The sequence below is a fragment of the Panthera tigris genome, chromosome A1 (genome assembly GCF_018350195.1).
Source record: "Panthera tigris isolate Pti1 chromosome A1, P.tigris_Pti1_mat1.1, whole genome shotgun sequence".
NCBI lineage: Eukaryota > Metazoa > Chordata > Mammalia > Carnivora > Felidae > Panthera > Panthera tigris.
Window position 1 is genome coordinate 108344147 of NC_056660.1, and position 12821 is coordinate 108356967.

The following is a 12821-nucleotide window of genomic DNA, read 5'->3' on the forward strand; positions in this document are numbered from 1 at the left end:
AACTCTTGGATTCAGCTCAGGTCATGATCTCACAGTTTGTGGGTTCACACCCCACATTGGGCTCTATGCTGAAAGTGTGGAGCCTACTTGGGATTCTCTCTCTCTGCCTCCCCTCTCCTCCCCACCCCTCGCATGCCCCCTCTCAAAATAAATAAATAAACTTAAAAAAAAAGAAAAAAAGAAAAAAGATGCCTGAGTTGAACTCTGTATGATAAGTCAGCTTCAGGCTGATGAAGACAGCAAGGAGAAGGAGGAGTGGTTGCTATATGACCTGAGGAGAGGAGGGTGCTCTAGGTAGAAGCAACATGTGCCAAAGCACTTTCAGGGCATTGTAAGTGTAGGCTGAAGCATATGGTATAGATGAAGAAAAAGAAAGCAATGGGGCTGGAGAGGTAGACTGGGGCCAAATTACAAAGGACCAAAGTAGGGAGTTTGGACATGATTCTTTAAACAATTTTTAAGCAACAAGAAACAGAATGGCTCTTTGGAAAGAGTACTCTGCTAAGAATAGATTGAACTGAGGTAAAAATGGAAGCTGGAAGACCAGCCAAGAGGCAAGACTGATGGTGATTTGAGCTATAACAGTTGGCTGTGGAGATGGAAATGAATTTGGGGGCTGAAAAGGACAGGACTTAGAATTTGTGTGGGTAAGTGGTAAAGAAAGAGAAATAATAAAAGTAAGAATGGTTCTAGGTTTCTGCTTGAGCAGAGAAACTGGAGGAACGGAAACATGCTTTGGGGGAGGGAAGATCAAATGTTCATGTTCAAGTCTGAAATGCTTCTGGGAAAACCATGTGGTTTTTGGATACTGGAGTGCAGGTTACAAAAGGCAGGAGAACAAAAACGAGAGGGCACTCTGTCAGATGCTACTGTCCATATAAGAAGTGTTAATAGAATCAAGGTGCCTGGGTTGCTCAGTCAGTTAAGTGTCCAACTTCGGCTGAAGTCATGATCTCACAGTTCGTGGGTTCAAGCTCCCCATAGGGGGGCTGCTGTCAACACAGAGCCCACTTCAGATCTTCTGTCCCCTTCTCTCTCTGCCCTTCCCCTGTTCTCTCTCTCTCAAAAAAAAAAAAAAAAAACATTAAAAAAATCTGCTAATAAGATCAGTGGACACAATCAGGAAATGACTTATTTCAAAAATCAATTTATGAACCACTTCCCACCCATTAGAATAGCTATTATCCAAAAAACAGAAAATGACACAAGTGTTGGCGAGGATGTGAAGAAATCTAAACCCTTGTGCACTGTTGATGGGAATATTAAATGGTGCAGCCACTGTGGAAAAGCAATATGGCAGTTCCTCAAAAAATTAAAAATAGAATTATCATATGACCCAGCAATTCCTCTTCTGGGTATATACCCAAAAGAATTGAAAGCAAGATCTGGAAAGAATTATTTGTACATCCATGCTCATAGCAGCATTGTTCACAGTAGCTAAAACATGGAAGCAACCCAAATGTCCACTGACAGATGAATGGATAAGCGAAATGTGATTATATGCATACAATGGAATGTTGTTCTCTCTAAATGGGAAGGTAATTCTGACCCATGCTACAACATGGATGAACCTTGAGGACATTATGCTAAGTGAAAGAAGCCAGTCACAAAAAGATAAATATATTATGATTCCATTTACATGAAGTACTTAGAGTAGTCAAAGTCATAGAGACAGAAAGTAAAATGGTGGTTGCCAGAGGCTGGAGTGGGGTGGGGGGACTAAAAGTTACTGTTTAATGGATACAGAGTTTCAGTTTTATAAAATGAAAAGAGTTATGGAGATGGATGGTGGTGATGATTGTACATTACAAATACATCTAATACCACTAGACTGTGCACTTGAAAATGGTTAAGATGGTAAATTTTATGTCATACGTGCTTTACCACAATTTAAAAAATTGAAAAAAACCAGAGGATGCAAATAGTTGCAAGATGTTCAATATGTCAATGACTGTTTTCAAAACTTCTGATGTTAACAGTCTTGTGTCCTGGGAGGTGGGCATGTTGAGATGGCAAAGAACTCTTTGCTCAGAAATCTCTGCATTATGTTCATTGGTTATTCAGATCAAAAACTCAATATACAAAGAAGAATCCTAAAATGGCTATATTTCCAATGTCTGAAAAAATCCTTAAAGAAACATTCTAACAAATTCTGGCATTTTTAAACCCAGGCTTATAATTCAAAAATGTGAAAGTTTTCAAATGAGCACAGCATTAACAAGTCAGATTCACTTTGTTTTTAGACATTTGTCCAAATGAAGGATTCACTTTTGCTATGAAAAGAATAGCATTTGAAGGGATTTGTGTATGTAGGGAAAGGTGAGGAGGGGGTGTTAGGCCAACACTAGAGCGAGCTTTTTTGGTAGCTGCCTCCACTTGACTTCACATACTGAAAGGATCTCTACTTGCATATCCAATATAAATAGCTGGAAATCTGAGGCTGTTGGCTAAAAAGGGGTCTTGTCACATGCTTCAAGATTAGTAAAGGCTCTTGTAAAAAATATCTGTTGGAAAACTGTCTCAGTGTTCCTGATATTCAAAGAAGCAAAGATTTGGGAAGAAACAGGTCTGCCATGTTTTGTACCCTCTGGATATACTTTCCCTCCCTAATTTGTTTTTATTAAACAGAAACCATTCCAGAGGACCCCAAATTCCCTGGAAACAGGTCCCAAAGGAGACATTTTCAGACACAGTACACTGAGAAGTAGGGCTCCTGTGGAGGTCACTGCTCGGGGTGGTGCAGAGGTGGAGGTAGGTGCAGCCGGGGTGGGGGGGGATGTAGCTGGAGAGAGGCAGAGGTGGGTGGAGGTGGGGTGGAGGTGGGATTAAGGGAAGTGGTTGGGTTGGGGGGCAGGGAGGAGAAAGGCTCTGGTTCAAGCCCCAACCCCATCAGAGCTACCACTTATCTATATTTGGTGCAAGCTTCACTTTCAGATAAGATGCCATCTAAGCTCTGCTACTTACAGAAGTTTGGAAATCACCACTTGACAACAAAAGTAATTAACTTGAAGAAAATAGGAACACAATCTAAATCATACTTTAATCTTAGATACTGTGATTTAACTTAGTAACTCATGTTCACTGTCATAAGATGAAAAGCTGAAAACGGACAATGCTAATTTCCTTTTTTTTTTTTTTAAGTTCTCTTCTGATAGAAATGACATCATGTAAAGACTTTTGGTAAGTGCAAATGATCTATTCACCTTCTTTTGTAAATGAAATTAATAATACAATGGTAAAAGGAGAAGCAAATGCCAAGATATGATATCTGCTGTGTCCCTGGAGCCTGGGTTTCAGCTCATCTTAGCTCCTAAAACCAACATGGAGAACACTGTGTAATTGGGACAAGAGTGCATGTTCAGTACAGGGACTTGGGGTGAGCACCTTTGAAAATCTAGCAATGACAAGCAGAAGCTACAAACAATAAAGTACAGGGCAGATGAATTACACAGGGAGAGCTACCTAATGCTATTTAGATGCTATATAGACTATAAAAGAAAACATTATCTTAAGAATGAAGGACTGAATCAACAGGTAGATTTGCCAGCAAACCTAGAGGCCAATGGGGGCATCTACAGTTCGGTGTGGCTCCCTACAAAATAGTATTTGGTGATACTCCCTCTGTTTGAGGACAGGGAGTATCACTAAATACAGCCTTGCAGGAAGCCAAGGGATGTGGCACCTGGCTCACCTTTAACTCCCTTAGTTAGTAGATTAGGGGCTTGCTGCCAGGCTGCCAGTTCCTGCTCCAGTCTGACCTGCAGCTCTGGGTCTATTTTAATTCTTCCATGAAAATACCGACACAGACTGCCTGAGTGACTAAAAGTCCAGTCAGTTAAGTGGGGAAAAAATGGGTCAAATCAGTTTTTTAACTAATACTAACCTTAACTGTGGGTCCCAAATGTATAGTATTTTTTAGAAGCAAACCAATGGTAAGGGGCACCTGGGTGGCTCAGTCAGTTAAGTATCCAACTTCAGCTCAGGTCATGATCTCACAGTTCATGGGTTCGAGCCCCACGTCGGGCTCTGTGCTGACAGCTTGGGGCTTGGAGCCTGCTTCGGATTCTATGTCTCCCTCTTTCTCTGCCCCTCCCCACTCAGGCTCTGTCGCTCTGTCTCTCTCTCTCAAATGTAAATAAACATTAAAAAAAATTTTAATGATAAATGATAAAACAAATTTTCATTTTCTATAAATGATTACATATTTTCTAATAAAAACAAACTGTTGATTTGTAAAGGGATTTGCTCTCCCTTTATGCCTAACACAACATGAAATGCATTTTCCAATTTGTAATAAGCAAAATTTTTCTTAAGGAAGGAAGGAGATGCTTAATGTTAGCTTCCTTTCTGAAACTACACTCTTGTCACTGAAAAGTGATTCTATAGGGTTTTTTAAAATTTAGAAATACTGTAACGTTTAAATATTGTACTGGAATAAAATACTTCAAAAGTGTCAATTTGTGCCAACTCATTAAAGCACAAAACTTCCCATAATTTTGAAGAAACATGGTATTTAAGCTTTTAAATGGTATTAGTGAATGAAACACATAATATTGCTTGGAGATAATAAACACAGAGTGAATAATTTAGGACAGAAGAGATAAAGTAAAAAAAATTAATTAGGGAAATGCTCAATTCAATTTTTTTTCCTGATTTAAAGTCAAATTGGTTAGGTAAGTATTCATTTCAGTGACAGGAAATACAATAACATCTTTTGAATGACAGTGAAAACACCAGAATTTGGAAAATCTATCTATCAAGTGTCAAAGTTCACTTTGCATCATCTATACAAACTCATAAGGCATATAAATGTTAATAAAATGGTTATATCATTGTTAGATGTGCTCAGAAACTTCCCAGGCACCTACATTTTTAATTACTGATAGAGTTATTTTAAATGCTTCCTATCTACTCATTAAAATATATCTTCCAAAGATCTCCTTAAATTAATAATAATTCATCTCATTCTAGGAACTGTTTTTGAAAATTAAATTACATTAATTTTTAATCTAATTCAAATGTTAATTCAGATCAACCTTGCCCAGGAAGCCTGAACTCCTAAAGCTTTTGGTGAATGATTTAAGCCTTAGGCTTGGTTGTCTATTTGTGTGGTTTTCAAAAAAATTAGTGTTAAGCCTTAACTGATCACTCATTTTTGAGGAAAAAGGAAAAGGACAAGCTGACAGTGAATCGTAGATTAACTGAAAGAATTTATACTGATCTTTGGAACACAACTGGGAGCACACATCCTCCTCAGGCATGAAGGCCTGATTTTTGCTCTCCTGTGGTCAGCTGAGGTTACGCACTGGTTGTGGAGGGGAAGATGCACACAGACAAAGAGGAGAAGGAGGACAGAGAAAATGAAGAGGTGACACTGTTGGCAATAAAACTCAGGCCTTTGGGATACCCACATGACTTCCCTGTATTTGAAGTTACCATGGTGAGGGCAGATTATTAGAGCAGAAACTGCTTAAGGAATATGGGAAGACAAGAATACATCTCTTCTCAGTAAAGCTCTAATTTGAGCAATGGTTAACATCTGAAACCTAACCAAAGGTCCCCTTTCAGCATAATCTTAAGAGTTGACAATCCATGAATAAGAATCTAACTGTTAAGACTCTCAAGTCCTGGGGCAGGTCATGCATCCCAAGCCCAGCAGGGGGCGTGCTGGCCTCGGAAATCACAAAGGTAGTGGCCAGAACTAATCCCCTTAGGCAATGCATCCCCAGGGCCCTTATAGCTCCCCATTCGGACCAACACGTAGGCCCAGAACAAATGGGTTGTGGACCACCCATATGTGGCCCCTGCTCTACATCATCATATGAACCACACAGCTCCCCTTAATGGAAGGACACGGAAGTCCATCCTAGCAAATTTAGAAATTGAAATAATTATGCCAGAAATACCTTGCCTGAGTGCCTCCGATTTTATAATTTTTTTTTAATAAAGATTTATTCATACAAACCTTTTATGCCTTAGATACTGACAGATGAGGGTAAGGAGTGTTTCTCAAACTTGATTTATATAAAGATCCATTTCAAAAGAAAACAATTCTGAAACTATGCTTAGATTTCATCAGTTTGAAACTTAAGAAATTAAAGTCTGATTCTGCAGAAATGGTTTTTGATTGCAAATACTTGCCATTAGAGTTTTTATTGGAAACTGACTTAAAAATGTTTTCAGGTTTTCATTAAAATGAACATACAAAACTCCAAATTCTCACAACCCATCCAGATCCCTAACACTGTATTTGGGAACCCTATTGGAGAAATATAATTTTATTAAAAATGATTATGTTAAAGACATACTGGAAATTTTTTTAAAATTCAGAATATTAATATTTCTCTACTTGACAAATTTTTCTCTTTAGATTTTTTGACTAGAGAGGATGTATAAATGGTGTAGGTAAGTAGGACCAAGCTTGCATTGTTTAGGAACTCAGTTACAGTAAGAACCCCAAACCTGCAAAGACAGAGCCTTAGAGTATTGCTTGTTGTCTCATCTCCCAGCATATTCTATGTTTCCTCCCCTTTGTGGTAGACACGCTGGGCTGACAGATCATGGGCCCAAGAAACATGATCTTTCCAATGTCCTAACAACTAAGTTTGCCTGCCACAGGCAAGAAGACAGTCTCCATAAAAATAAAAATAAGAACTTGGGTCTTAAGTATTGCAGGCAGTGTGGAGACAGGCCAACCATGTGTGCACATACTCAGCTAGTGACAGTGAGGGTAATATTTCAGCTTTACCAATGCCTGTGATCAGGAGGACAGCAAGTGCAGTCTCATATGACCTATTTTAGCTCAGGATAGAGGCTGCCACAGAGTTGGCGTGGAACAGGCCTTCAGGGGTCTGTCGGTACATAGCCTGCCCATGGGCTGCAGCATGGAGGGTGGAGAATCTAGGTCAGGGTCACCACGGGCTAGTTTAATCTTTGTCACTGCACAAAGGGCTATAACAAGGTATGGGGAAGGTAGTAGTTACCTGTTCGAACGAATGGAGTCCACTCTCTTTTCCTAACCTCACCATATCTTCCAAAATGGCTTTTTTCAGCTCCTGAATTGAACCATATAGGAAAAATTACAAGGCAAAAACACATTTCAAAATGGAGGTACAGGAAACAACGAGTTTTGAGCAAAATGAAGCTGATGGTTGTGCCAACACCCACCCCAATCCCCAACCCCCTCACTGGGGCTGATGCTCCAGGCCACACACAGTCACCACCTCTCATCAGGCAAGTAAGTGCCAGGCATAGCCAGAGGAGTGGCCATGAACAGACTAGGGGACCATCCATTTTTTAAGGTGGCTCTTTGTTCAGACTACTGAGTCCCAGGGATCCTGTCACCGCCAGAAGAGCCCAGGACCCAGTGGGAGCACCAGGATCAATGGATACTGCTGAAAAATGGGCCATGAGCCTGGAGGAGATGATGCTGAGCCAGAGCACAGAGATCTCAGAGCACAGGGATCTCTTCTCTAGGACCCTACATGTGCCCAAGAGGCTTCGGGAAGGTGTGAGTGGTAAAGCTCTAAGCAGGAAGAACTGAGTTAACTTTTTCAATTCCATGACTGACTAACCCCAGTGCACACAAAAGCCACCTCACGTTTGGAGAGATCAAGGCCAATGAGTTAGAAGGCCTACAGTCACACCGGATACTGCTGTTAAGCAGCTCTATCAACTGTGTGGCCTCTGGTAAACCCCCTCTCTCTCTGGACTCTCCTGCAAGCTGCAAAATGGCAGGGTGGGACAAGCCTCCTGGGATGTCTCCCAGCTCTAAAATTCAACAGCTTATCCAGCTCTCTAAGAAGAAATCTGCATTCTTTCAACAACAATAATGAAAAGACGAACCTCTAGTTTAGGATTTCTACCATTTATAAAGTCAGAAATTTCCCTACATGTTCAAAATCCACTGCTTTCCTGTGTTTCTGTCCTCCCGTTATACAGTATCATAAGAGGTCCAGCAGCCAAGGTACAGACCTTATTTGCACAGAGCTCTGCATATGACCCTTCAATTCCTCTCTTCTGAGCCCAAGAAGGCATGACTTCAGGGTCAGGCACAACAATGCCCACCAAATAGGCCTGCAATCCCAACCAAAGGAAAACACAGTCATTACAAATGTTTTCAAAGTGGTTATTTGTGGTCCAGCATTAAAAATAATCTCTTGGTATTCTCAGATTCCACCCTTTTCTAAAAATAAATACATCCTTATGTTATGATACATTTCCATCAAAACAACACACATTCTTGACTATTTTTTGATATATTTCCTTAACTTTCTAAAAGTTTTTTCTTTTTAATGTTTATTTAGAGAGAGAGAGAGAGCTGGGGGGGAGAGGGACAGAGAGAGACAGGGGAGAGAGAGGAGTCAAAGCTGGCTCTGAGCTGACACCAGAGAGCCTGATGCGGGTCTTGAACTCACTAACTGTGACTTCATGACCTGAATTGAAGTCTGATGCCCAACCGACTGAGCCACCCAGGTGCCCCATTTAAATTTTTTTAAAAAGTTAATAAAGGATAAGCTTAATGTGATTAAGAATTAGTAAAGTTAGACCTACATGTACCTGATTCTCACGCCAATCTTTTTTCTTTTTTTTTGAGAGGGAGAGAGAAAGAGAGAGAGAGAACGGTGGAGAGGCAGAGAGAAAGGAGAGAGAGAATCTCAAGGGGGCTCCATGCTGTCAGCACAGAGACTAATGCAAAGCTTGAATTCACGAACCATGAGATCATTTCATGCTCATCTTAAATGAGAACACCTTTAGGATGCCATTCAAAAAAATTCTATGAACCAAAACACATGTATTTCTCAGGGTTTCTCACCAGTTTGAAAATGTTTTATTGATATGGTCCCCAATCATGAAGAATTCCATTTTAATTTTTAAGGGCATCGTCTTAAAAAATAATTTAATAATATTTGTTTATATAAATGCAATGATAGCACAGAATATGTTCACAGTGATCTTGCTGACTTCAAGTGTAAATGATGCTGATAGGAGAATAAATATAAATCCTCTGCAAATAATTTAATCCCAAACTATGTTAACATAATAGTTTAATATACTGAACCAATATATTAAGCTATGTTATCATCACTACCATTATTTGCAATACTGTACCCATTTGTCTGTAAAGTTCATTTGCATATTTCAAAATCTAAACAGCAGAAACCCTGAATCCTGCTTTGGCATCTTACCTCAAAATCCCTCTTGGAAGTAGGTGGAGCCTAAGTTAAAAGTAATGGGAATGTTCATTACTACTATTTCAAGCAACTTATTTACCTAATTGCAATTTATCAAACTATAAGCAAGTTAGATTTCTCATTTAAAAGCAATTTTCGGGGCGCCTGGGTGGCTCAGTCGGTTAAGCGTCCGACTTCAGCTCAGGTCACGATCTCGTGGTCCGTGAGTTCGAGCCCCGCGTCGGGCTCTGGGCTGATGGCTCAGAGCCTGGAGCCTGCTTCCGATTCTGTGTCTCCCTCTCTCTCTGCCCATCCCCCATTCATGCTCTGTCTCTCTCTGTCTCAAAAATAAATAAAGGTTAAAAAAAAATTAAAAAAAAAATAAATAAAAGCAATTTTCTCTCAGGGCACTTGGGTGTCTCAGTTGGTTAATCAACCAACTGTTGATTTCGGCTCAGGTCATGATCTTGTGGTTCATGGGATGGAGCCCCATGTTGGGCTCTGCACTGACAGCGAAAAGCCTGCTTGGATTTCACTTTCCCTCTTTGCCCTTCCTCTGACCTCTCACTCTCAAAATAAATAAATAAACATCTTAAAAAAGCAATTATGGGGCACCTGTGTGGCTCAGTCAGTTCAGCATACGACTTCAGCTCAGGTCATGATCTCACCTTTCTCTGCCTCTCTCCAGCTCATGCTCTCTCTCTCAAAAATGAATAAACATTTATTTTTTTTTAAAAAAAAATTTCTCTCATGATCTAATACATAGGAGAATATCAGTGTCTGACTGGAAATTAATGTTTACCACTGTAATCAAGTACCAAATATTTATGAAATTATTCCCAAATAACTCTAGATTTTTCAGCAGGCCCAGTACACGTGGAAGGGCTGAAGCACAGGAGACTCACCTTTAAGCTGTTCCCGTGAACAAAGATTTGTGCCACAGGCTCACTCCGGATGTAGATGTTCTCAATCTTCTCGGGTGCAATATATTCGCCCTGAGCAAGTTTAAATATGTGCTTTTTCCGATCAATAATTTTAAGAGTTCCTGCCTGTGGAGTTGGACAAACAGCTTTGTGAAAAGATAGCATTCTTGAGCCTAAACCCCTGACTCAATGGTGCCATAGCCCTTCACCCCTGTCCCATCCCACCCTGCAAACCCCACCTGGATCTGCTCCTTCATCTGAGGTCTCTGCTCTTACATGTCCCCTGTGTGGCTGGAGAGGGCCACCGTGCGCCACAGGTTGATGCTTTTCAAGATCTGCTGGACCCTGAGTGCCCACCCTCAGCACTGACCTCCCTCCCCCAACTCTCTGTTCCCATGCCTGCCACCCTCATGCCCAACAACAGGTGTCCCCATCCTCAGGAGGCCCATCTACCTGTCCATCCTGGCTCCCCTCTCACCCAGGCCCTTGCTCCAACTGTCCCTTTTCTCACCACCATCTTCAAATTCACTCCTTCAAACAAAGCCTAGGCTTCTCTGCCTAGTTACTGCCTCTACTCCCAAAGAGTGGCCTCTCCCTCGCCCAGCATACAGCACAGCCTGGTAGAGGCTCCTACCTGACAGACAAGATGCATCAGGAGTCCTCACCATTCCAGGGCCTCTGCAGCAGGCAGGCCACCCCTTGGTCAGTGAGTGCTTGTGCCCCTGGCTTCTAGAACCCCTCTTCCCCTCACCTCACTGACTCCATTCAACCTCTTTGAGTTTCTCAGGTGAAGAGGTGGGTCTCTTTCCTTGGCTCAACCCTCCTTACCTCCACTGACAATGTTACTTGAAATAACCCCCATTTGTTTCTTCATTCATTGGCCATTCCCACTTCTGCCTAACCTTCCAGCCAAACTTCTTCACTGAATTGCAGGCCCAGAACCTAACACTCAGAACACTTCAGAAACCAGACCATTTGCCCTGCACGTTACAAACAGGCCACTAAGGAAGCCCATCTCTGTCTTCCTCATGCCTGTCCCAGCCCCCATGCCCCAAACTTGGGAGATGGCCTTGCTATTTGCCTCTCCTGGGACTTCTAACAGTCAGGCTCATTGTCCTCAATCATAAATCCCTCTCACACCCCCTCCTTCTCCCATCAAAACCACTTTCTGGCGGGGCTTCTGCATACACTCTGTCCCTCCCCTCTATCTGTTTGATTAGCCAAAGCAGAGCAATCTCTCCAGAAAAGAAAAAACCAACCGATTCTGTGTCGTTCAAAACCCAGGCTGGACCTTAGGCACTTTCCCTATACTGGTTTCTTTGGCCCTCCTGGCATCCCCTCAGCTGGTTTTCATCACCTCCATTTTACAGATGATGAAAGTGAGGATGAGAGAGGTGAGTTAATTCCTCCAAAGTCACACAGCTTGAAAGTAGGGAAACCAGGATTTGAATTAAGTCTTTCTGCATCAGAAGTTTATCTCTTTTCTTTAATCTATCTAATACTATTTCAAAACAATAATAATTTTTAAAAAATGGACTCCTCCACACCGCCTGCCTGCTGTCTTAGGCTCTTAGTGGAATCACAACACTAGGTCTCCACATGAATTAGTTTACTTGCTTCTTATAACACCCTGCAAGGTGGGTGGTTGCATCCAAATTATAGGGAGTCAGGAGCAGATCCAAGGTTCTGTGGAGCTTCAAGCAGTTTCCATACTTGAGGATCCTCCTTCTTTCAGAAAAATAAGATGAAACGAAGGGCAGAGGCTTGGAAGTTACCTTTGTAAGTGAGGGGCCCTGAGCCCAAGCCTCCTGAGCTGATAGGACAATCCCCCCTTAGCCAGCCTGCAGGACCCTGCTGCCTCTCTGGGCCCCCTCCTCCACAACTGGGGGGCCTCAGTTAGAATCACCTACCTCACACCTCCAGTGTCTCTCTACTCAGCATGCACTCTTACTTCTGCTCTGACCGCCCTCACTCTCTCCTGTCTCCTCAGAACATGACTCACATCCGAAGACTCCAGCAGGTGCTTGTCCTCCTCTGCCTCTCCCCAGGTGACCATGGCCCTCAGCTTATGCCCATCATATTGGCCTGTGAACTGTCTAAAGATGCATCTTTCCTCTGAGCAGTGTCCCTGGCCCAGGGTACATATACGGTATACTTCCATGTCTGCTACAGGAATGAGGGTTTCTCAATTCAAGCAGGGGCAAATCGGCTCACCAGCCCAGAGGACCACTGCAGGGCTCAGCATCATTCATGTGCCCAACAAACTCGTTTCTGAACGGCCACCCTAAACCTTAGCAACTTCCCAAAGACACAGGGGAGATTTGTGGGGTGGGCTGCATCAGGGGAGAGGCTCTTGGTTCCAGTGACAGAGCCTTTTCCTGGTCACAGTTTTTATCTAAATATGTCCCGTGTGCCAGGCATTGTATTGACTGCTCTGCAGGTGTAACTCATTTGTTCCTCACAACAACCGTAGAGGTAAGCAGTGTCATTATCCCCACTTTACAAATGCCAGAATGAGGCCCAACAACTGGGTCTGGCTGCGTCACAGCCAAAGAATGTCATGTAGCCTTACTCTTTTACTCCACAAAAAAGTCTGTGGCCCCAGAGAGGGATGAGACTTCGGGAAAAGGCCTCAGAGCAACTGCTGACGGAGCCAAAGGAACTCAGATACCCTCCCACCCAGTTCCAAGCTTTTCTCACTGGACGGTGCAACCTCTTGGCTAGG

The 12821-nt window shown here is 42.3% G+C and overlaps 1 protein-coding gene across 5 annotated transcripts in view; it reads right to left on the reverse strand.

Moving 5' to 3' along the window:
* Window positions 1-12821, reverse strand: part of ACSL6 (acyl-CoA synthetase long chain family member 6) — a 60121-nt gene that overhangs the window by 3225 nt on the left and 44075 nt on the right. For all 5 annotated transcript variants that reach the window (XM_007087779.3, XM_042983550.1, XM_007087778.3 and 2 more), the window contains 3 exons: window positions 10079-10222; window positions 7975-8076; window positions 6984-7055 (listed from right to left, as the gene is read on the reverse strand). In XM_007087779.3, coding sequence (XP_007087841.1) covers window positions 6984-7055; window positions 7975-8076; window positions 10079-10222 — 318 coding nt within the window. The remainder of the gene's footprint in view (window positions 1-6983; window positions 7056-7974; window positions 8077-10078; window positions 10223-12821) is intronic.